This window comes from Aedes aegypti, chromosome 2 (assembly GCF_002204515.2).
Source record: "Aedes aegypti strain LVP_AGWG chromosome 2, AaegL5.0 Primary Assembly, whole genome shotgun sequence".
NCBI lineage: Eukaryota > Metazoa > Arthropoda > Insecta > Diptera > Culicidae > Aedes > Aedes aegypti.
Window position 1 is genome coordinate 355,287,338 of NC_035108.1, and position 27,057 is coordinate 355,314,394.

The 27,057-nt window shown below is 34.4% G+C and overlaps 1 protein-coding gene across 3 annotated transcripts in view; it reads right to left on the minus strand.

The window, feature by feature from the left end:
* Positions 1–27,057, minus strand: part of LOC5563771 (tyrosine-protein kinase Btk29A) — a 417,823-nt gene that overhangs the window by 321,837 nt on the left and 68,929 nt on the right. For all 3 annotated transcript variants that reach the window (XM_021846347.1, XM_021846346.1, XM_021846345.1), the window contains exons 3-4: positions 1,132–1,227; positions 942–1,074 (exon numbers count right to left, since the gene is read on the minus strand). In XM_021846347.1, the coding sequence (XP_021702039.1) occupies positions 942–1,074; positions 1,132–1,227 (229 nt within the window). The remainder of the gene's footprint in view (positions 1–941; positions 1,075–1,131; positions 1,228–27,057) is intronic.

Sequence of the window (27,057 nt, forward strand, 5' to 3'; positions counted from 1 at the left end):
CTGAACCTCTTAATTAAGCCAAGCATGCTGTTTGCTTTGTTTATTATGGAATTATAATGTTCTACAAAAGTGAGTTTAGAGTCTGGGATTACGCCTAAATCCCTTACAATTTGACACTTCTGCACTACTTGATTTCCTAATAATACTTCAATTGGAGGTGTTACATATTTTCTACTAAATGCTATTGAATGACATTTTTTTGATATTGAGTTGGAGTAGACTTTTTTGCAACAAGTGGAGAATAAGTTAATGTCATTGTGGAATTCTTCTGCTTCGCTAGAATTACTTACTTCCATGAAGAGCTTCATGTCGTCTGCATATAGAAGAAATTTCATTTTTCTAAGTATAAAGGAAATGTCGTTTACATACAAAATAAAAAGAAGTGGGCCTAAATGAGAACCTTGGGGTACTCCAGAGGTTACAGAAATGGAACATCGACTCATAGAGGTTTTATTGTATTTACACCCACCCGTATCCGACTTATCTATTTTTTTCAAACTTGAACTCGACCGGAGCCCGAAACAATAATTTATCACCAGACACGACCAGACCGAGAAACTATTTTGTATTTTCTAGTCAAATTTCATAAACAGCCAGAGCTTATTTTGGTTTACATGCCAAGGGTGATTTGTATCATTTTAATATGTTGGTCCAGTTTAAATATTGCGTAACGCAAAATTTGCCAGTTTTTGGATTCCGACGTTTTGTTTTTTCGACGTTTTGTCTTTTCGACGTTTTGGCATTCGGCGTTTTATCCCTTCGACGTTATGTACCTTCGACGTTTTGGCATTCGTCATTTTGTCTTTCGACGTTTTGTCACCCAACCTAAAGAGAAACTTCTCAGAACAAACTATATCGCTTGAACCAATGGTTTGGACGCTATTCGAAAATGGCTCGAAATCGACAAATTACAACACTGTACATTCCTATAAATGACCCACCTTTTCGAATGGACACAATCCAGTCGGCGCGATCTTTCTCACTGTCGGCCACCAGGTACAACGTGTACTGGGGTAGCGTGGTGCCCGGATATATGCCGTCACTTTCGCAGTATCCCACTTGAAAAGGGTAGCCCTGAAATACGATCAGAATCATAGTTTCAGTAAAAGAAATGCATCGAAATTGGCTTACCTCTGGCGCTGCCGTGTCACCACCCTCGCCGTGCAGTATCGCTGGCTCCACTAAACGCACCCCTCGGACACTGATGCGACCGCGTTCGCGACGTTTCTGTTGGAACGAAATATGAATAGGAACGATGTTTTAGTATGGTAGAATTGTAGCAGGAGTGGCAATAAAATAGGGAAGCGAATATAAAAAGCGTGAGTGGATAAGCGTGTGCCAAAGTGTTTAGTGTAGATGTGCGTGAAAAGCTTGAGATGAGTGAATATGGTTATATTTTGGGTTAGATTTTTCGGTGCATAAGAGGTGCAATATGTGCGAAAAGATTTATTTCAAAATATGATAATAGAAAGGATGATGTCATGCAAATTCATGCAAAATGCATATTATTTTGAATATTTTAGGCCAATCTGTAACTTTTTACATGTACCCTGGGCTGGAAGAGTCATCAACATATGTTTAGAAATGTTTAGAACGATGAATTTTTTGAAGGTTATCATCATAAATTATTATTAGAGATTGTCTGAAAAACTTGGCAATCCATTTTTTTTTTATTTTCAAACAGGGCTTTTCCTTGAAGGGCGTCGCCAGTAAGAAGACTTATAAAAATCAAATTAGATTACATTAAAGTACATCCTGCCGAAAGTACTAACACAGCTTTTATATGAGGAACAACATTAGTGATGGGCGATTTTGAATCGATGTTGCAAACATCGATTTTTTCGTTTCGATTAATCGATTTTTTGAATCGATGTTAGGACACTCGAAATTCGAGTGAATCGATTTTCTTCATTCATTTTTTTTTTCGATTCAGAAGGATGAAATTGATTAGAATGTTTGATGAGATGATGAAACACGAACCTAGTTATGAACTGGCTTTGAAGCGTTCAAAATATAATTTTCAATTTCAAACGTTTTTATATTGATGGAATTTAATAATTGAATTTCGTTTTATTTTAAGAGCTTGTTTTTGTACATTTTCATATGACCTTAAAAATCGAATCGATTCAAAAACATCGATTCAATTGATTCGATTAAATCGGTGAATCGATTCGACATATCGAATTTGAATCGATTCAGTAACATCGATGTTTTGGTCAAATTTGCCCAACGCTAAACAACATGTTCTTTTATAGTGTTGCATAAGCCTTCACGTTTCATTTTCAAAGCGAAAAAGAGAACAATATCGTTATTTCCAAAATTCTTCGCAAAATACAATGAAAAACCTTATAAATTGACATCACTGCTGCAATAAAATCACTGTTTTATGTATTATCCTTAACAAGTTGTTATAAGAAAACCAATTGGAACATCTAAAGAAAAACGTTCAAATATTTTTGTAGATTTATAAACGTGCGTACATTTTTTAAAAAGAGTGATTTTCAATAAAACGACCATAACACTACAGAACAAACAAACAAACAGTTTTTTTCTCAGCTCTCTGAGGGTGACTTCAGAATCAAAAAATTAGAATGGAAGCATTTTGACGGACAAACGTGAGGTGAACGAAAGTAGGAAGCAGCACTTCGATAAACACCTGAATGGTGCTGAGAGCGCAACCAATGTGGGTCAAAACAATGGATGAAATGTCTGCTTCACATTTGTGGACGATGGAGACAAACCAGCCCCCAGTCTGAGAGACGTTAAGGATGCCAATCATCAGCTCAAGAACAATGACGCAGCTGGTAAGGATAGCATTGGAGCTGAACTCATAAATTTGGGCCCAGAACACAATCTGGAAGAACAGCTATCGGAGGAATGGAAGGAAGGAGTAATATGAACACTCTACAAGAAAGGCGATAATTCGGAGTGTTAGAACTTCCGAGCAATCACTATTCTAAATGTAGCCTGCGAAGATCATTTTCCGTGATCTCTCACATCTAGTATGTACACGGGTTCAACAGTAGTTATCGTTGATGGCCGATCGACAACGGATCAGATCTTCACTGTACGGCAACTCCCTCAAAAATTCTTCAATATCCCTTTCGGGACGAACCAGCACAATTGTGCTGTTCGGCACCCTTGACATTAAATGATTATTTCAGCCAATAAATCATTGTTTTACTAAACTTTTTTGATTTCGATTATTGAATCATCATTGATACTTGTAATCAAGCACAACAGCTTTTGTTTACATCGTGTTTAGAAAACGATTCTATGACACTACCCCGAACGCCACTACCCCGAATGCCACTACCCCGAACGCCATTACCCCGAAAGCCACTACCCCGAATAGGTCATTACCCCGAACGCCACTACCCCGAATGGGTCACTACCCCGAACGCCATTACCCCGAATGGATAACAATTTAAAAAATATTCTAGTTAGAGAGTGGGGAGATAATTGTACGATTCCTTTTGAGTATTTCACGAGTTTGGCTCAAAAATGTATTTTTCAAATATTAGAAGATAAAAAAGCAACTAGTTGTTCAGCAAATATTTTTACGCACTAAGTTTTGTCCTCTAATTTTGGGAAGATTCACACAGCCACATTGCAATGCTCTGAAGAACAGCCTATTTCGAAAAGAAGGGTGAATTTATTATGAGAAGGATAGCTATAATATGTACAAAATTAGGATGTAGTAAAGTCTCTTATTGGACGTCGGTAGCCACTTCCTTTACTCATTTTTATAGGTGTCGGGCATTAAGATTAAGATCTTCTTAAAGTTTTTTTTTTTTTTCTTAAACGATGGTAATGGAAGTTCACCCTGAAATAGTCGCTGCAAAAGTTGTTCTATGGAACCCGACTAAAAACCAACCTAATAGACGACCGTTCCGCTATCGCACTTGTACACTTGTATACTTGTATATGTTAGAAAAATCGGCGGCCTCTGATTGACGCTACAGTAAGAACTTTTGTTTTTTTGTGGGATAATTAATTTGAATTTCTGTGAGATAACCACAAAAAAAATATTTTTTTGATTCATGATAATGAAGAAATGATGATGGCAGAAAAGTGGTGAGTAAATCCATAAGAGACCTGTCTGTTTTAATACAAGAAGATAAAAGAAAGGGAAAATTTTCGATTAGAATTATAGCAGGAATCACTTTAGTGCCACGTTTCCCCAACCATGTAAAAAGCACGCTGAAACGAACACCTCACAGGGAGTCATTTTTTCGCCGCTACCAAGGTTGAGAAACAGTGCTTTAGTGAATGCCTTCAAGATATATTCCTTTATAAAAAGCTGTTCTATATTGAAATATTAGTGACTAGCTTATCCAACAAAAACGTGAAAGTACAGCCTATTTAAAAAAGAAGGGCAAATTTCTGATGAAATGTTTGCAGCTATGACGTTAATGATCACTGTAACAACGTGATGCTATGACACAACCTATATTCATAAGAAAGAAAAATATTTGTTCAAAAACAAAATTGAAATATGAACACCACCAACAAGTCCAAATACCGGTGATTACGCATCTGTTAAGCAACACCATATTGAGGGTTCGAATTCATTTCAGTCAATATAAGGCTTATTTTATTAAAGCCCATTCACAAATTTTGTAACGCTGAAGGGAGCAAAAAGTTTGTGGGTGGTTGTCCTCAAAATGTTACAGCCCATTCACAATATGTAGAATTTTCATACAAAAAAAAAGTACGAGGGGGTGGGTGAATGAACCCTTGAATTGCGGAGGTGCCCACTGAGCTGATAAACAGGCACTGTCTCAGAAAGAATGAGAAGAATATAGTTGCCATCAAGATATTTCGAAAGAATAGCTGGCATATAGAAGATGGGAATATAGGGGGAGATCCCCCAGTACCGGACAGCACCCAATACCGGACAAAGTCGAAACATTGAGAAATCATGATCCGATCAAGATAGTGTATTAGAAGAAAAGGAAGCTATTATGGAGAGTAATGTTTGCGTAGAATACCACATCCTTGAAATTTGCATACTTTTTTGAAAAAGTAGAGATGTTTGAAAATTGTTGAAAATTTGATGTATCGCCGTAAATTTGAGCCGAATTACTAATTATTTTGAATATGGCAAAATAATTTGGATCACACAAGCATGATGGAATATTATCATAATTTGAAAGCATGAATGTATTATGCACTATATTTAAACTAAATATGGTCAAACTACAATTTTGGTCTAGCACCTCCTGTCCCCCAGTTACGGACAGCTTGATTTGTTACATGATATTTTTATAATCTTCGCACCAGTTTCTCAGAATACATTCATTTTTCATGGATTTCATCGATCATGGTATCAAAGATGCAATAAAAATAAAAAGAATGAAAATTCAGTACAACACTTAAAATGTGTTGTTTTTCATCATATATGGTAACTCTAAAATTACTCTTATAAATGTTGCAAATGCATTGAATTGGCAATAAAAAACTATCCCTAGAGTAAAAACATTCAATGATGTTCAAAATTACAGAATTCGAAGCACTTCCAGATCGTGTCCGGTATTGGGTGCCACTTTTTTAGATTGGTCAATTTGGTACTAAAATACATCATGAAAAAACAATGTCTAAATTCATATTTATATTTTCAGATTTATTTTTGTACGCTACAAAAATGATAAAATTTATCATAAATGCGCACCAAGTCCGCATAAAACTAATAGTTTTTGAATAATGAATTTAGCGGTTTAGGTGTCCGGTACTGGGGGATCTCCCCCTATATGATGAACATTATACCGACGAATTTTACGTGCCATTAATTACCAGCCTTCGTTAGAGACGCATTTTTGCACGCAAAACAAGTATCTCATACTATTCGGGGTAATGGCTCATTCGGGGTAGTGGCGTTCGGGTTAATGACCCATTCGGGGTAATGGCTTTCGGGGTAGTGACCCATTCGGGGTAGTGGCGTTCGGGGTAGTGGCGTTCGGGGTAATGGCGTTCGGGGTAATGGGATGGAGCCGTTTAGAAAACACCAGCTCAGGGTAAACAAAAAGTAAACAAACACCGTAAGAATTGAAAAAGTTTTATCTGTCGCAACTTTTCAACCATTCGTTTTTTCTAGGTATGCACAGATACGAATCGAGAGTGAAAGAGTCATTCTTTGAAATGGTGAAGACCAAATGAAAATTCATTCAAACAGCAAAGATTTATGGAGGGACAAAGTGGGACCAGCACAATTGTGCTGGTGCCGGCACTTACCCGGTCGATGTTCGTTGTGGACTACCAATTTTCATTTTCAGTATTTTGATCGAATTAAGTGGCTGAATCTGGTTCTAAGGTCCACAATAGTGCATAATATTGCATTAAAACATGAATGAGTATGAATTCGTTGAAATCCGAATCATAATGATGATGTACCGTTCGAAAACTATGTAACAGAAACTCATAGCTTTGGTTGAAAAACTTTAATTTTTAATACATCCATATTTGAAATAGTTTGGGAATCACATTTAATGTTTTAAATCTCCTATAGCAAATTTTAAGACAAAGTAAAAGTTTAGGGGAACGTTCAAAAATTACGTCAATCATTTAGGGGAGTGGAGGTGTATGAAAGTGCGACAGTGCATGTGGGAAAAAGCGTAATAGTGAACATGGGGAGGATTTAGATTGACTTAAAAACAATGGACGTAATTTTTGAATTTCCCCTTGCTTTGATAATTGACCATGTTGACGCGATAATCCATTTTGGTGTTCTTCAATGTATTCAATATATCTGCCATAATATTTATGAAATTTGACAACTGAAGTTGAAAACCTTTACTTACTATTTGCTTCCGAACCACAGAGTCCCTTAAATTGCATACTATTGATGTATGCAGCCCATGCTGGTCTTCTTCTTCTTCTTCTTGGCATTACATCCTCACTGGGACAGAGCCTGCTTCTCAGCTTAGTGTTCAATGAGCACTTCCATAGTTATTACCTGAGAGTACGATGAAACTCTATGCCCAAGGAAGTCAAAGAAATTTCCATTACGAAAAGATCCTGGACTGACCGGGAATCGAACCCAGACACCTTCAGCATGGCTTTGCTTTTTAGTCGTTTACTCTAACCACTCGGCTAAGGAAGGCCCCTACTGGTATTACTCGCAAATATGTTGTTTATGATGTATGAAATGCGTTTGAAATACTCTACTTAACTATTGAACAATGTATGAAGTTATGGAGTCTAGATTATCCGCTCATATAAAAAATACCATTTCATTTCTTTTACGTTTAAAATTATATTAACACTTAGATAAGCTGATATATTAAAAATAAAAATCTGTACTTTACTGCCGTGCGTATAGTGTTGCAAAGTAACTAGCAGTATCGATCAAAGAAGTTTAGGTTCAATTCCCGCTGCAGTATTTTTTTCGTCAGATACGTATTACGATTGTGCCATTTGGCGTTGCATGCTAGTCCATTGATTCGTGTGATGCTCCCTTTAAAGGCCATAATCGTACATAATGCTTTCCAAGAAACTTTCCACGGTAGGATTGATAGCTAAATATGTACATGCAACCGAAACGAAGGGGAAAACAAAACTTACGAGTATGGTCGAGCTTTACATTTTCCTTAGTAATCTAACGGTCACACCGATTGCGAAACTTTAAAAGCTCATGGCAAACCAAAAAGTCTACTGTTTTCAGCTGTCTTCTGTATTGTCTTATTAGAAGCATTGTCAGTGTCTTTATTTTCAAATCTGGTAGTTTCCAAATATTTAAATACATTTAAAAAAATTGATTGTTCTATGTAACTTTTGAATTAGCTGGAATATATGTATGTAACAATCCCAAAAATCAAATTCATTCTTTAATATGGTTATTGACCTGATTTTGTCAATCCCTTTTAAATGGATTTTTGAATTTCCTGTTATATGTAAGCTATCCATCATAGTTCTTTCAATCCTACACACTACTAAAAACTAATACAGTACTGACCCGATTTTGTCAGCTTTTTGACCCAATTTTGTCAGCTTATCTTGAATATATCCTAAAATTGTCTTCGTCATGTAGTACCCGTTTACATTAATACTGATGATGATGTTCGATGTCATACACGCATGGGCGTAGCCAGAGGGGGCAATGGCAATCCTCCTTCCCTCTGTACAAACTTTGTATAATTTTACTATGAGAATTAATCTTGTGTTTGAATTCTTCAAAGATTGTCTCCAGCACTCGTATTTATACAGTAGTTACGTCACGGTAGATTATAAAACTTAAAAAGTGTTCCAAACATCAGACTTTTTGAAAACATCTTCGAAGGTTTTATCAACAGTCCGCAATGGAGATATGCACACCTGAGTAGTCGACAAACGAATTACATACATTCTCGAGTATCAATTAATCGTGATTCGTTACTTGGCAACCTGGCAATTATTTGTTAAAAATGAAAAACCGAAAAATACAGCCGAGTTCACGAAAAAGAAATTTGGTATGTAGGTTCATTCATGAATTCCTCTAAGAATTTCTCTAAAAGTTAAGATGCATCGAAGCCAACCCCGAATTTTCAAAAGCACAAATCAAGAGAACCAGGCAACCGTTTGTACTGGAAATTTAACTCATTGGTCACATTTTGTTACATTCTTTCAGGGTTTTTTCAATAAGTTTCTAATAAGTAATAAAATTTGCTCCTAATGTTTTATTGGTTTACTGCCTTGAATAACTCTATAAGCTCTTGAAAGTATCCATTCAAAACTACATTTTGATGAAATTTGCTCGCAGTATTCTTAATGTAGTTTGGCCTAGGACTCATCAATAGTTTCAAAACTCCTCATAAAAGATTCCTCCAGACATTCCTCTAATTTCACTTCTATTTTTTTGAAAAATTACTAAAATTATAAAGGATTCTTATTAGAACCATCTCACGAGATTTTTCAATAATTTCACGAAGATCTTTTTCAAGCATTTAATCATCCCATAGGTATAGAATTAATTTCAGATATTTATTCGCGACTTAATCGAATGTCATTTATACCTCTAAGAACGCAAAAAAAAACGCAAACTAAAGAAAGTTTCTAAAAATATTATTTTTTAATTTTCATACTGGAAACAATTTTTTTACAACAATTCCAGGTCAAATTCTTGGTGAAATTCCTGCGAAACTTTTAAAACAATTCTATGAAAATCTTAAAAACAGTTCTGGATGAATTTAAAAATATTTTAAAATTTACATACAAATCTCCAGTTGATATATTCTATGAATTATACTTAAAGGAATTGCAAGAAGAGCTTCGAGGCGATTACTGATGCCATTTTAAAAGAAATTCTGGAAAAGAAACCTAAAGAAATTTGAAAATCGTTTGATTATTCTTAGGAATTCCGGTGTCCTAAGAAAAAATCTTAGATAATTCAACGGTTAGGTAGAACTAAGATTCAGATTGATGCCGGTTGTCTTACAGGCCAGAGCAAAATTGCCGATTAAAGGGATCCTTTGGCGCGAAATTTGAGAATTAAATTGTGAGGGCCGCTTTTCTCCCCCTGATAAACAATGTATATTCTTTTAAATGTACATGATGCTGTAACAACACACGAATTTGATTAATTTTCACAGTAGACTTCAGTTTACATCACATTGAAAATTAAATATTTTTTTCTGTGTATGTGATTTCAAAAGTGATAGTGTATATGTTAGGTAAAGTGAGTGAAAGAGGTTGGAGGGGGTCTCTAAAAAAATAATTTAATTTTCGAGTCTAGTACACGACTCTGATAACGGCCTTATAGTGGAAGTCGAATTATGCGTAACTGTCAAAGGATAGAAACTGTAGTGGAATAAAATGATGTAGTTCTCTATTCAGTTTTCATTTATTTATATGTATTCCACTAAACAAATCGAAGGTTTATTATTATTTTCAATTTTAATTTTTAATACATAATTATTTTTGAGGAAAAATCCCCCATAATTTAGGAGGATATAAACAAACATAGCAAAACCAAGACGTTTTGATTGACACAATTAGTTTTCAAGTTATTCACACATGTATGTTTACCCATTTTTATATGACGTAGACTAGTTCTTGAATAATATCGATAAACGTCATCGTCACGTGATGCTTTGAATCTTAGAGAGAATATGAAGTATTTTTATCTTTCGTACATTGTTTTCGTTCCATTTATAAAAAAAAATCATATAAATTAAAGTATATTATTTTTTTTAATTTCAATGTACATTAAAAAAACATAATTATTTCTGAATTTTTGGGTCACCCTATCTCACGAAAGAACACCCTAATGACGAAATAAAAAAATACGGGTCCATTTTTTTTTAAAAAGGCATGACTTGAACAATTTTCTAAAAAATAAAAAAAAAAAATTTTTTTTCGAACATTGACCGCTTTGGGGACGGACCAGCACAATTGTGCTGGTCTGAATTTGACCCTAAAAAGTTCATGGAGTGATAGAATAGCCAAAATAAAGAATGTTTTGTTCTACGAGATGATGAGTTTATAAGGTAAATTTTGAAATAATCACTCAAATATGGTCCGTCCGGAAAGGGATATAAGGTCCCAACGCATTATTTTTTCATTGATTTCAAGGAAACAGATGATAGTTGATAGTTGTTAACACGGATTTAAAGTAAATTGAGTATTGCCCCATTAAGTAAGTTGATGAATACTATAGATTCTTTTGTCTTTCAAATATGGCTATTGATGAACACTCCAAATAAACCGAGTAAATATTATGTTGCAGCACTTCTTCACAATATGTTTTCCCCACTGACTTAACTCCATAGTTCCATTTTCCGAGCACAATAAATTTCAATCTTGCATCTCGTCCGTCATCATCAGCGACAGTTTCTTCAGTTTTGCACAAACTAACATCATTTCCCGTCCATTGGAGAATGCACCGAAAACACCCACTCCATATGGCCATGACGTACGAACCAAAGTAGACTTTTCAATTTCTCTTCCCCTCCTCGTATCGAACAATGTTGGTGGAAGGCATATCCTTTCTTGCTACAAGTGTATCTGAAGCACATTCACCGAACTTGAGACCATCCTTCTCGCTTACCGGAATCCGGTGAAATCGAACAAGATGAATGCTGTATTAGACTGATGCAAATTTTGAAGTTTTGACTAAGGTCAAGAGTCCGCAGCTATAAAAAAGGTCTGGTGTCTGGGTTCGATTCCCGGTCGGTCCAGGATCTTTTCGTAATGGAAATTTCCTTGACTTCCCTGGGCATAGAGTATCATCGTTCCTTCCACACGATACACGAATGCGAAAATGGCAACATCGTCAAAGAAAGCTCTCAGTTAATAACTGTGGAAGTAACTTATTGAACACTAAGCTAAGAAGCAGGCTTTGTCCCAATGAGGACGTAATTCAAAAAAAAAAAGAATAAGAAATGAAGTAGGAAAATCATGGTTTAGGTCCTTGAATGTAAATTGATGAGTGCAAAAAGTATTACAACAAACATCAAATTAACATTATGGATATAATGAACATATGTGTCATTCAAATAACAGGAGATGAACCAGTCTACGGCTGGAAATCTCGATAATAAACATAATGTGTGGCTTTTTATAATGATATTACCGCTTTAAGAAAAGAAACTACAATATCACATTGAATATCTTGATAACAGTATTGCCAGCAAAACAAAAGGATAATAACCAATAAAATTGATAGAAAACACAAAATTAACAAACAAAAATTTCAAATAAATATGTTCAAATATGTTTAAAAACAATTTATAAGACAAAGATATTGGAATAAAAAAATACTGTTCATAAAATGTCTCTCAAAATGTAGTCTTCTGCAAAGTTGTAGTTAAAAACAATTTCCTTAAGAAATTTCCTTTTTTCAAAAAAAAAATATGACGAGGAGTTTGATGACTGAACACAAAAGGTTGGCATTTTCCATACAAACTTCAAATAGTGTGAGCACAGTCAAATTTCTTCCAAATTATTTCAAACTTTGGAATAATTTCATCATAACTGATACCGTTTAAACATAGGGGAGCAGAAATTTCTAAATTTGAATCAGTCTAATACTGCATACCCAAAGTTGGGCTCAATGGAGATACAACGGGTGGTAGAATTTTATTCCGTTTGCCAATGCGCCATTTTCTGGGGAAATTCAATTGTATGTGCGCTCTGATTGCAGACGGAGTGCTCTAGTGAGCCCTGATGTAACCAAAAACATCACTCTGCTGCGTGGGAAATTGAAATCGATTCTAGCGCGTAAGGAATTTCCAGTGTACTTTATGCGGCAATAATCGTGGTATGAGACGGATTAGGAAGCATCTATGTGAATGATCATCATTTTTCACTGCGGATGATGCTATAGCATCTTCCACTGGGAGAAGCTTTTCGCGGTCTATCGATCAAATTATGAATGGTTGGTAAAATTCCTCGCTTGTGAGATGAATTTATGAAGCCGTTTAGTAAGCACCACGTGTTGGAATGTGTTATTGTTGCATTCCAATTTAGGGTTCATCGTCTCATTTTGATCGCATGGTTCATACCTACTAGGATCCACACAGTGTACTTAACACCGTTTTTAACTTAAAAATATATCTCCATGAAATCTGTGGGCACCGGTCGGTTTAGGTATTAAAAATAAACTTTTACCCCATATTACTCTACAACATACATTAAACCTGAAAATTCCCTTTGAATTGTGAGTCACTATACGATGAGCCTAGTATTTAGGTTTATCAAATTTTCCGAATTGAGGTGATACAAAAAATGTGCTCATTGCATGATAATATTCGCTCCATAATTCTGCATAGCTCTTAAGCCTTTGAAAAATTAGTAAATAATGAAATACCGCTGTACCATGTAACTGTGATAAATCTATGAGTAGACAAATAGCAGTACTCGAAAACTACGTTAACACTTCAGTCGTCACGCTGTTGTATTCTGTACAACACAGGTGAAAAAAACTCGCTTTTCGATCACAACAGCAGTGTGGAGATTCTGACGATGATCAACCACGCGACGACTGGAAGATTAAACTAATTGCAATAAAGACTTTTGACAGCCACGCCATGAAAAAAGGGGTTACCCAAAATACTGCTCATCTAGTATTTGAAAAATGCACCCAAGGATTGAGAATATTTATGCAACCCCACTTGGAACCAAATAGTGATGGTATGTTTCTTATGGTAATACCGCTAAATAAAGATCTGCACAAAGTCACTGTTGACTTAAATTTTGCGGACTTATGTCACCTTTAAGTATGTCGAAACGGACCCTACGATTTTCTTTAAAATTTTGCATAGGCCGGGCATTGCAGAATTCGTTCTCAGTTAATTTTGAAGCACGATCAAAGCAAACGAAGAAAAAACATCTGTAACGGTCTTTGGTAGGCAATGTATCGTAAGTTGTAACAAGTGCGATAAATAAGAGCAGCGAACAAGGACCACAAAGGGCCAGCGATGATAAAATATTTTTTATGGTTTGTTTACCATTGTGGATACCGTGGACGTACCGTATTTGACGCGGTTCAGAAAATTATAAATTCAAACATTTGTCAAATTGTCAAAATCTGTCCGATTTTGTTGAAATTTGAAGCTATGTTAGCTCAACTTTTATAGAATTAGGGAAAAATCTGTAAAAATATATTAATCATTTTTTTCTTCATGTTTTAATGACTTTTTGTGGAACACATTAGGTTCCTTAATTGACGCATCAATTCTTTAATGTGCCTAATTTGACGCACTATGTTCCTTATTTGACGCACTAAAAAATAATTGCTAAAGTTTAAAATATACAAGAGTTTCAGTATTGAATAGTTCAATAAATTCAAAAAAGCGATTTAGGGTGAACATAAAAGTTAAACCTTTGGGAAAAAGTTGTTAAAGACGTCATCCGGTAGTACCGTTTTGACTCATATTCCGAACACTTAAGGCCAACAGTAACTTCAAAAGTATCTGATTGGCATAAATTGGCTGATATTTCTGGAAATTTTAATTTCTTCGCAAAGTCCAACTGTTACCTGTTGATCGTGCCGTTAAAATTGTTTGTTTAAACTTGTTTAGTATTGTTTTTACGTAAAAGTTTGGAACAACATTTTGTCTCAAATGCCGAACACTGAGTTCATTCTGTCTCATATTCCGAACACCTTGATTCAAATTCCGAACAGCACGAATAAATGGTATTAAAATGAATAATTTTGCAAATAAATTTATCTGAGCTTGTTGTACTGGTCTCAAACTAGAGAATCAGCACTTCTCTCGCGGTATAAATTATATTGGAGACGTTCGAATTGAATTGCAATTGACTACCATTTCCTTATTATTCGGTGACATATTTCAGCGAAACATTTCAACTAAATCGCCATACAAAAACTGAGTGTTCGGAATATGAGTCTTTTCGGAATTTGAGACAGAACGGTACCTACTTTTGCTGTGCGTTTAGTTAAAGTGTAGAAAATAAAACCGGCGATTGAGTTTTATCCATAGTCAAGCATTAGTGTTTACTTTAATGTATTTTCGTCGTGATATCAAACAAAGGAAAGGTTTGAAAACTACGTTGCGCTGGATGGGAAACGAGGTTGCAAAAATAGGTCAAAAACTAGAACGAAAACAACCGATTCTAAAAATGTCCGTTTGAGAATCTTCATTACTTATAACACGTGAACTACGCCTACTTGTCTCATGTTCTATGTAAATTTTATGGACTGTGGGACAAATATGCGTAGAACCAACGGCAGTATGGGCCTCGAAAACGATCGATAACCATATATGAGGTCATCCATTAAGTACGTCAGATTATTAGGGGAAATGAAGTGTACTGCAAGGTGTGACGAATCAAACAATTTTTTTTAAGATTCCATATAAAAAGTGTGACGTAGGGCGGATGGGCAGGTTTGTTGTAGCACATGGTATGTTTTTGTGACACGTATCTCATGGACAATCCCTATTGTATAAATTGTACAAAACCAACCATTGGACCTACACCTCATATCCTCACGTTTATGAAACAGCAGCAGTGTACTATTTTCAACCCCTCTTCACCTTGGCCACATTTATTGTATGAAAAGTGCGAATATTTTGTATTAATCGTTGCGTTTCGATGAATCCCCTCCTCTCCCTAAAAACGTGACGTAATCTATGGATGATCCTTTACATGTGATTACATAAAGCATTGGGTTGTTCTGCGTACGGGTTTTTTGAATGCAATCACCATCAATATTTTTTTTTCCTATTTTCAAACAACAAAACATGCTGAACAAAATAGCAAATAATAAGGAATTTTGTGTGCCTAACTTGACGCACAAGATTTTCATACAAAAATATGTCCTAAATCTTAAGAATAGAAAAATGTCGACGTCAATTCATGAATAAAAGAATATAACTGACTATTGTTGATGATACTGCTGACAGATTTCACGCCAACTCGACAAAGGGATTGGCAGCACCCCTTCAAAATTCAATGAAACTTTCTGGGTGTGAAGACTATGTGAAACTAAGCTACTTTACATACTTTGTTTTTTCAAAATCGATCTAGACTAACATTTGGAAAGGGTCAAAGTTTTTTTTTATACTTTTTTTATAAACCCGTATGACTTGAAAACGGTAAGACCTACAAAAAAGTGTTGTATGGGGGACTGTCGCGAAATTTCCTGACGTTTTAGAAAAAAAATATTAAAAAAATAAAAACACATTTTCTACACTGAAAAAAAAATATTCAAAACTTTAAAGTCGATTTAAAAAAAAACGGCCATTTCAGATTTTGATCATCCTTAAGCAAAAAGTTTCGTAATTAAATTTACTAAAAGTCGTCCATACATTGCAAATTGGGCATATTTTAGAGAAAAAAGTTTTTCTAACATCGAATTTTTTAAGTCCAAAATGAATTTTTTATTTAATTTTCATTTCGCTTTAAATAGTATAATCTGATCATATTTTCAAGTGATAAAAGAGTTTTAATCACAAAATAGATTATATTTGTTTTATTGCGAGTAGTTAAAAGAAATAAAACGAAATTATACAGTTTTTTTTGATTAAATTCAATTGATCTCGCACCATACCGCTTATGAGAAAATCAACTCCTTCTAAAAATCCGATGGGTTTTTTTTTATGGTTGGAAAGATATCACAATAATATTTGATTTCTTATTTGGTCAAAGCCAATCTTAACAGGTGTCTGGAAATATTATGCTTATGAAAAAAGTCGTGGTTTGTTTTTATTTTTATTATTGCTATATATCCTAAAACGTAGTATCTGCACATGAATATTTACATTATTTTTGGGCTTTACTGAATCCTCTGAATTGGTTTACCATTTGGCCGCAATTTGTGTATCACTAATAGGCATAAAACAATGATATTTTTGGGTACCAGGGACAGTTTTAACCTTATCAAACAATTCCACCAATTCCTCTGACATTTTAACATATTGTTCATTAGATTTATAACACAAATTTAATTTGGTGATACATGTATCAGTTTGTTTCACTGCCCAGTCGAATAGTTCTCGCGGAGTTGCGATTGTGTTTCCATAGTATTTTGCAAGACTTGATCTTTTTGCCATTCGCTTGAGAGTGCTACCAATAGCGTCACAGGGGCCTTTGCCGTGGGATGTGGCAAAAAGTGCCACTCTGCTTCCAATCCATGTATTTTCTTGAAATTACATAAGCTGGCATTTTTTTTTAAACAGCTCATTGCAGCTCCATCTGCCTTAAAAATAACTTTTGATTTGTTTAACAAAATTTATCAATTTTGAAATAAATAGCTGAACTGCTACTGTGTCATGGGTCTGATATTATAATAAAACTAACATTTTCCAATTTATTATCTTTTTATGGTAAATCTAGAATTGGTGTATCACTGCTTGGGAAGTATTCCAGTGATGTCCTTGAGCAGCGTTATAATTTTCAGAAAAGTTGCTAATTACCAGTATTTAACCTTCGTCCTTGACGCTTTTTTGTCTTTTTTGTTTCGTAGAAAAGAAGACTGTTATTTGCAAATAAAATCATGAGTTATGAGCTTATCAACTTTTTTTAGGTAGATAACAAAACAAACATATTCATTATTTCTTATTCATCTGGCGTTTAAGGCAGGTACGTTTAGTAAGTTTTTTTCACAATTCTTTTTCTAGAAGAGAATTTAATGGGATATGGATAAGGTTGTTACTTTTCAATGTTTGCAATACTGTTGTGATACCTTTCGAACCATAAAAATCCGTCGGATTGTTAGACGGAGTTGATTTCCTCATAGGCAGAGGCGAAGTCCATTGATTGCCTTCATTTATAAAACATAATCACTGTATACATCCGTTTTTTAACTATTCTCAATAAAAAATACAATTTATTTTCTGATTCAAACTCATTTATCACTTGAAAACACGATCATTTTTGACAGTTTAAAACAAAATCTTTGAAAAAAAAAATCAGTTTTGGACTTAAAAAAATCGAAGTTAGAAAAACTTTTTTCTCTAAAATATGCCCAATTTGCAATGTATGGACGACTTTTAGTAAATTTAATTACGAAACTTTTTGCTTAAAGACGATCAAAATCTGAAATGGCCGTTTTTTTTTATCGACTTTAAAGTTTTGAATATATTTTTTTTTTCAGTGTAGAAAATGTGTTTTTATTTTTTTTTCAATATTTTTTCTCCGACTTCAGGAAATTTCACGACATTCCCCCATACAACACTTTTTAGTAGGTCTTGCCGTTTTCGAGTTATAGTTATACGGGTTTATAAAAAAAGTGAAAAAAAAAACTTTGGGACTTGAAAAATTCGATGTTAGAAAAACTTTTTTTTTTTTTTTTTTTTTTTTTTTTTTTTTTTTTTTTTTTTTTTTTTTTTTTTTTTTTTTTTTTTTTTTTTTTTTTTTTAAGGCACTCTGTGCTCGTGGCCACTACTGTGCCGGAATCAGTTGATCTGTAGCTTCTTTATCGATACAGATCTATTTTTAACTTATCTATATTTACATCAACTTTCACTCTCTCCTACTCTTTCACTCTCACACCGAGCAGGTAGGAGAGAGCTCTGCTGTTAGTGAGGCTAGCTGACTGCGAAGAGGGTCAGTTTGTCTCAGTCACCCATCTGATACTGACGGAAGATGAATGTGCTCCCCAAAGCACGCTCCTCCGTGCGGTGTCTTCTGGTGGCTGGACGGGTTTTTTTTTGTGGAGGGGCTGGGAATTGAATCCATGACCTTCCGCTTATGAAGCGAAAGCGTAACCTCAAGGCTACGGACCCCCCCTTAAACTTTTTTCTTTAAAACATGCCCAATTTGCAATGTGTGGACGACTTTTAGTAAATTTAATTGCGAAACTTTTTGCTTAAGGATGATCAAAAATCTGAAGAGGCCGTTTTTTTTAAATCGACTTTAAAGTTTTGAATATATTTTTTTTTTCAGTGTAGAAAATGAGTTTTTATTTTTTCAATATTTTTCTCTAAAACGTCAGGAAATTTCACGACAGTCCCCCATACAACACTTTTTTGTAGGTCTTACCGTTTTTGAGTTATACGGGTTTATAAAAATAAGTAAAAAAAACTTTGACCCTTTCCAAATGTTAGTCTAGATCGATTTTGAAAAAACAAAGTACGCAAAGTATTTTAGTTTCACATACTTTTGACATCCAGTAAGTTTCATTGAATTCTGAATCGCGTGTCGAGTTGGCGTGAAATCCGTCTGCTGTAAAACAGCACAATATTTTCACGAAAATTGATTAACAATATGTAGCACATTCACTAAGGAATGAAAAAAATGCCGCACTTGACGGATGCATATTCAAATAAATTTTATGTTTTGTCTATTATTAATCAAAAATAAACATTTTTCGATTGGAATCCTTCAATAACATGTAAATGAAGGTTACGCAATAAATTTTCGAGTGCTAGTCTGAACTAGAATTACTTTATGATAAAACTAATTAGAAAATGCGTCAAGTTTGGACCCGCGTCAAATATTCACGGTAGGTGTTTTTTTTTACTGGCACGATAAACAATCCCTGAACATACGATAGCAATAGTATCTCCTAGGTTTGCAGTTTGTTTAGAAGGTTTTTATCATGCACTGCTATCCCCCGATCTAATCAGAGCTGTAGCAGTATACAATAAACAAGATCTCATGATGTGCTGCAAATCATAATTGTAACAGAGAGCGATAAGTGAGAGATTATCACAATTTTCTCAAGCATGCAGTTTTTTTTTTTTTAATTTTCTCCGATTCTATCGGTCTGAAGAGCACTGTGTATCCATAGATCGAACATAACAAACATAAACCTTTGAATCGGACATTTGTTTCATCTTATAACATTGCGGGATTTCAATACTATTTCACTTTCTCATATTTAATCCGACGCCCATAGAAAAAATTTTCCCAAGCCACTCGATAAAAAAGTAGGACATTCACTATTCGAGACCCACAATTGAACTGATGAGAACACAAAGGGCACAGTTTCCTTGTTCGCCCTTTTATCTTCACGTGTAGAACCCTTTCAGTCAAAAGATCTGACGACGATAGCGTCGATTCGTCAAGAGGCTGGTAGAGATAAATCAATCCCTGCATATTGTGGGGACCCGAAACAAAGCGCGACAACTTAGCGAGTTGAACCTTCCATTCCCGCATTCGCTGTTTCTTGCCCGAATAAAAACATACATATAATTTGAAAGATGAAATTATTCAAACATCATGCAACCTATGGTGTACAGAACAGTTTATAATTTATTGATTTTTGTATTGGTTTATTGTAGAAATGGCTTTTCAATGTATCCAATGGTACAAAAAAAACGCAAAACAGAATAAGTGTTTTGGGAAAGTTACATTTCGTTCTATGGCAAATCTGTAGGAAAATATTATATGTATTGTTACAATAGAACCTATTGTATTCTCATAACATTTTTTATCGGGGTAACTCCGTAAGCAGCGCGGCACTTGTGGGTGCATAGCTTCCCGTTTTTCCCTCGCACACTCCTCTCTCCTCGGATGAAACTAGAACACACAACCTCTTTGGTCAAGCAACAATACACCGACGGAGGATGATTTATAAGGGACTACAAATCTCGCGGCTCAACAATGTATAGGAGGCTTGGGATACACATAATAGGACACTCCTCTGGGAAGGGATTGCTGACGATAGAAATCGTCGTTTCGGGGGGGTTCTTCGGGAATGGATGAAGTAAATGTGACAGCAGACACCATTGCCGCCGCGTGTCAGGAATGCTACAACAATTCTTTAAACTGAATGCCATGTGAAAAGAAAGAAACGAATTGGAGAAAGGTTATACCTCGGAGTCGCTACCTTCCGTCTCGAACGGGAGGGCTTTGTTTGGTGGGATAAATATTTTTCGAACGTGAATAGGAAACTTTTGGACCATTGTTGAACCGGGTACAGCTCAATTTACAAACATTTATGTGCGTCAATTTTCAAACATTTCTAAGTGTATTAGAGGTCGGGTGAAGAAAGTGATTTGTTACGAATCATGTTTATGTATGCTAATGCTTGCATTGTTAGATATGTTTGACAAGTTTGAGGTAATTTCAAAAGATGTATGCCTTGAAATATGAAATATGTATGTGCTTCTTCTTGGAATTATGAACACTTCCAGTTATTAACTGAGAGCTTTCTTTGGCAAAGCTGCCATTTTCGCATTCGTATATCGTGTGGCCGGTACGATGATACTCTATGCCCAGGGAAGTCAAAGAAATTTCCATTACGAAAAGATCCTGGATCAACCAGGAACCGAACCCAGATACCTTCAGCATGGCTTTGCTTTGTAGCCGCGGACTCTAACCACTCGGCTAAGGATGGCCGAGAGCTATACTGCCCATAACTGCATATTTGTAACATTCGACAAAAGTAGGCATTGAGTAAATGGAATACCAAGTGTGCATTTTATGGCAGTATGGGAGGAGACTTAAGTTTCTAAAAAATACCAGGAACTCAAAAGAGCTTATTTGAGGCTAATATTTTGTACAACTCATATCGCATACTAGGTGAATTGTCAGAAAATAATTCTGATAGAAATTTCATTGCTATCACATTACGAGGCCCATTTATAATCTCAATGTGACTGTTATGCGGTTATAATTACTAATGTGACAAAACAACTTGGTATTTTTTTCGAATTTTCTAGAACAATCTCACAGATTTCAGTAAGTTGATCGAAAGTATTTATCATTTGATGACTCTCCATGGTATTAACTCCATTTTGTCAAAAATGTCGAATGTGACTGTTTTGCAGTTATGGGCAGTATAAAGGAAAGAACTATAAAGTAAAATTACCGTCGTTGGGGGTGACAATGGGTCAAAAAGGGATATGTGCGATTTATTTTTTGAATAACTATCGCAATTTAACTCCAATAAACTGCAAATTTTGTGTGTATGTACTTTGATGGTACATTAACAACTGTTCAAAAAATCAAAGACAAATATTTATTCACAGCGGCACCACAAGTGAATGAAAAATGACCCAATCTCACCCAATAGAGGGGGTGACATTGGGTCACTGTAATTGAAATAACTTGTTTTTGAGAATATGATTTCAAAACCATTCACAAGTGAAAAATCTTGACAAAAAACGATGCAAACAAGACGGAAAGATATCTAAGATGGTTCACAAGTATGATAAACCCACTTAAAAGAAAGATTATACTGAAAATTGAAGAGCTATGAGAAAAAATATGTAAACCCAACACTTATCGTCAAGTTTACATAAATTTTCTTGGTTTTTCCCTCAAATTGTCTTCAAAGTCTCATCCCCATTGCTATAAAGCCCATTCAGTTTCCCCAAAGTTGTACTGAAACAGTGATTATTTTAAACCTTCGCAAATAAATAAATTTCGGTGCGACATTCCACGATCAATAAATTTCAGGCAGAAGTTGACGTCATAATCCCAGTATTTCAGCGATCCAACTCATTTGTACTTCCGTGAGATATTTCTATAATATGAAAACACTGATAAAAAATCAAATTTGGAAAAAAAACACCCTTTTGATAAAAATTTACGATGTTGCTGCGCATGAAACACAGTTGCTGGTTTGAGAAGTTGTCAAAATGCGTTGTATTGTTATTCAATGCACGGAATACTCAAGTAGACTTGTTTGATGTTTCAGAGATGCTGTATTTAGAAAGAATAAACACATCTTAATGAAAAAAGAGAACACCCGGCACCGTAAAATGTCAAAAAAAGTGGACTTGGAATTTCATTTACTATCGCTCTTGCTTGACCCAATCTCACCCCCATTTTCAATGTTTTGGACATCGTACCGAAAAAAAATGATTTTTTTGTGGGAAAATCAAACAGATTCCGGAAAATACCTGTGATGTGTAATGAAAAGACTTTAACCATTCTACTAATACAACGATAGAGGCTAGAGTACATGCGTGATACTTTGTACAGGAGAAATTTAATGTTGTAAATTTTATCTAGTTTCAACATGCAAGTTCATTGATGTAGTACACAAAAACTAGTATTTCTAAAAATGTATATTGTGATGAATTATGTATAATAATATGTTCCCTAACATATGAATTATAAATTTTAGTAATATCAGCGTTATTAGCTGAAATATTTCACAAAACATATTTTTCCGTTTTGATCCAATCTCACCCCCTAGACCCATTGTCACCCCCATCGACGGTACCCTTATTGATTTGTTGTCTTTGATCAAGGTCTTCTGAGATCGCATTCTTATTGCCCCGAATGGAGCAATAAGAAGGGATCCAAACCAGGGTAAATATGCACGATTTGACAAAGTACTCAATGCTTGGCGTATTCCATTTAGGAACTACGCTGAGTATCTTACCAGCTTCAATGAACGAAAAGCCTACAGAGAACTTAAATTTAATGCATAGCTGTTAGATCAAAACGATATACAGAGCATGATTTTTGAAGTATTAAGGAGGCCACCGTGATTAGTTCAACAAACAAAAAATAATTTATTCACGTGATAAAATTTTAAATCATAAGGATAATGATTTAAGGATCTTCGCTGATCACAGATATTGTTGCGTTGGTGCTGGAGTACTTCTTATAGTGCTTATTGGAAGTTGTTATATTGTTGTCTCTATACCTCTTATTGCAATTACTCATAGAAAACTGTTTGAGAAGCAATCGGTATTCAATCGGATGCCAGAGATGAAATGATATGGAAAAATTACATTACAGCCAACCAAAACTACTTAGAAAGAGGCCACCGACTCACCAACGCTCTAGTGTATACCAAGAAGTTGGATGGTAGAGAATGTAGGGTAAAAGCACCGGTTTCGGACAGCCGAAGATAAAATATAAAATATATATATATGAGAAGCCCTATATGTACTATAAACCAATCAAATGAATGTTTTCAATCCATATAATGTATGAAAAATATCGGAACTGAGTAATTACATTGTTTTGCATTGAAAATCACGTTGATTGATATAGGACACCAGCAACAGTTTCGGTCTAGCCAATCATTGATTTCTTACGAGAGTGGTTAAATTAGGAATACCCTGGCCAGATAAGGCAGGTATATATATATATATATATATATATATATATATATATATATATATATATATATATATATATATATATATATATATATATATATATATATATATATATATATATATATATATATATATATATATATATATATATATATATATATATATATATATATATATATATATATATATATATATATATATATATATATATATATATATATATATATATATTTGAATAATAAGGCAAATGAATTATTTCTCTTTTTTTTAATCAATTTGGACGAATGAATGAATGTAGCTCAATCTCGGGAGTGTGGTCTCTGAACACGAAACGATTCATGCTGATTTTCTATGTAAAACGGTATAGTTCACTGGCGATATGGCCATAACCGGTGCTTCTACCCTAATGGTTTAGGATTCACTATAGGTGATTGATGCGAACGGATTCAAAAAAAAAAACACAAAATGAACGATTTCTTTAGTTTATGAAAAAAAAGTAATAGTATATTCATGTTAGATTATATGCAAACTCTATTTTCTCAAAACCATAACCACCGATTTTATTTATATTTTTTGCGAAAGCTGAAATTTTATTTTGGCAGTCTTTGATATATATGCTGATATTCAAAACTGGTCAAACAAGTTATTGATATTAATTAATTGATTTATTCAACGAAAAATGTTGTAAGAGGGAAAACCCCCTTGAGTGATTTCTATTTGAATTCGTTCTCAAAAAGGCACAAAATCTCTTTATCTTATAAAAACAAAATTTAAAACTAAAGGCTCAACCGGCAATGATCCATATCAGAGCCAAATTTTTGAGAAGGCAGTTTCTCCAACCGAAATTAGGATGATTAGAAATGTTCAAGGGATAGGCGTAATTTAAACCACAAAACAGTATCAAACAAAATAATTTAAAAAAAAATGTATGAAAAGTTGTTGATATTTATGATATTAAAAATGAGTAAACGTAAATCCCGGGATATCATAGCTTTGCATTAGCAATAAAACTCCAACTTCCATAAAACTATCAAGACTTTATATATGTCCATAAATAACAAACTTTCGGTGTACCTTTGAATAAATTATGTGTTCTATTACTTTAAATCTTTCTTTCTTTTTCGTGTTTCGGATTTTTGAATTGAAATTGAAATTGTGGTTCTGTATATTTTTTGCCCCATATTTCATAGAGAACTCTAAAAGCTTAGCAATTTCCACGCTTCCTGTTAATTAAAAACATTTCAAATTATCGGTTTATATTAATTAACAACATTACAGTGGTTCCATTTTTTTTCTCTTAAACTTATTATGTTATTGCTTGAATTTTTCTGTAGATTTGACGAAATATTGTTTATGCTCTTTCTTATCTATTGTTACAAATATACAAAGCTAAAAAGAGCTTCATTTACTCGCTTGACATATTTTTGAGACTATTACTTATTAAATGGAACAAACCTCAAGTGTTCAGCTGCATTGGTTTCAAAGTTATCATTGTTTATTTTTTTCAAATTACATGATAATTATAACTTACGCTTTACATCGGTCAATATATGTACTTGTGTCTACTGTCAATATATGACAAATTATTCTTGTCAATGTTTATACTCTTCATATGGATTGGAAGATGGAGCGTTCTATTTCACCCTATGTTTAGAAGTTCAAAGTTAATTATGCTAATTACTATCACCACGTTTATTGTAATATTTGGTTTAGGAGAAGGTATCGACCGTAATTGTTTTAAATTATTTGTTGTTATGGCTATAGGGGTCAAGCGACTCAAAGGTAAAGGGAGTCTATAGAAGATTTTTACAAATGATTGAAATGAGTAGGTGGATAGGCGTCGCAAGGGAGCGACAAGTTGAAATTTTATTAGGTGGTGAAAATTGAGCAAGCCATTTTTAAAGTCAGTAAGCATCGAAGCGTCCTGTATTCTACCTAGCTTCTCTACTGGAGAAGGTTTGGCTCAAGGCTTTAAGCTTTGCTACCAACACAGGGTAATATTTGGGTAATTTGAGTGTTCTGGTAAACAGTACACTATTCATTGCTAAAAGTGGAAAACATTATGATCAGTTGCTCATGCCTCCTAAATATGTCCGTTCTCAGTTATTGAAGTAACAAGCATTGTTGAATTTATTATTCTTTCAAAATTTCATCTTTCTTTATATAAAACTGCTGATCATTATCCAACGATAACGCTTTCAGTGTAAGTGATCGTAACCTTTATTAAGTATCATGGTTTACAACGTACGACCGTGGGTTAAAAATATGGATTACAAGGATCAGAGCTGATACGGTTAGACATGTAAAAATTTGGTCACCTCGGATTCTCTGCATATAATGAATTTTTATACAAATGGTCATGGCTTTTAGGAAACGCTTCTGACGAAGTGCATCAGAAAATCCGCTTGTAGCAATAAATCGAAAATAATCAAACAAAAAAAAAGTGTTTATCCTGTGTATCGCGTGAAGTCAGACGAGTCGACTTAGAAGACAAAAGTTGACTTGCTTCATCTGACTCACAGGATAAGCCTGAATAAGAAAAATGACATCAAATAACTTCAAAACGCAAGGGGTCCATCGATTTTGAAAATTTGGGTGGTCAACTGGAATTCCAAAATATCGCTCATAATATGCAATGAGCGAAGGCTTGAAGTTTGTTTAAGAAATACCAGTAAACCAATGCACATTTCTTGCACTCTAGCACGTTCCTTGAACATATGCTTCCTCCAGTAAAAGCACGAAAAATATATGATTTCTATTTTCATGAATGGCCCAATTACAGTGCATTAATGTCAAACTGTCACTTTGTAAAACCATTACAGTCAACTCTGCCTTACTCGATATTGAAGGAACCATCGAGTTAGGGAGGTATCGAGTTTCAGAACACAAAACCAGTGCAACTGCAATCTAAGGGACCATCGAGTTAGCCATGAAAACCAACTTTTACTATGGTTCTCTAACTCGACATCGAGATACGGAATATCGAGTAAGGGAGAGTTAACTGTACGTTCATTTCACTTGACGTCCAATAAAAAAAGTAAAGTCTACAAGTAATTTGAATCCCATTGTTGAAAACTGGAATCCAGAGCATATGGAAAGATCGTAATCACGTAAAATTCTATTACTTATACCAGTTCGAATCATAACCCCTTGTTTTTTGGTGCACATAGAAATTCCTTAAATTACCTAGAAGCCTTTTTTATAGTTTTATAACACTTACATTCCTTTACTTTCAACCCTCTAAAACCAAGTTTTTGCATTTCTTTTCTGTTCAATCATTACGGAAAAATCCTTGTTCTAGAAAAGCTCGAAGGCGATGGCGATTTGGTTCGTTAGTTGAAAAATCACAAATGAATACTGTTATTTCCAAAGGGAACTTACATGTGCAATTTCTCTTCATCGATCTTCTTTTTCGATCATGACTTCGCCAAATAAAAAAAAAATGCAAAATGTCTTGTCCGTGAAGTACGATCTAGTAATTCCTTATCCTACAGCACGAAAACATGCTATGAAAAGTGAATCATTTTTCTAAAATAATGCAAAAAGAGCGAAGATGAATCGCTGAATGCAGATAAGTTCTAATGAAAAATCAATGTCGATATATTTGTTTAGCTGGGAATGCTTCAAAATTTTCAATGCAGATTTT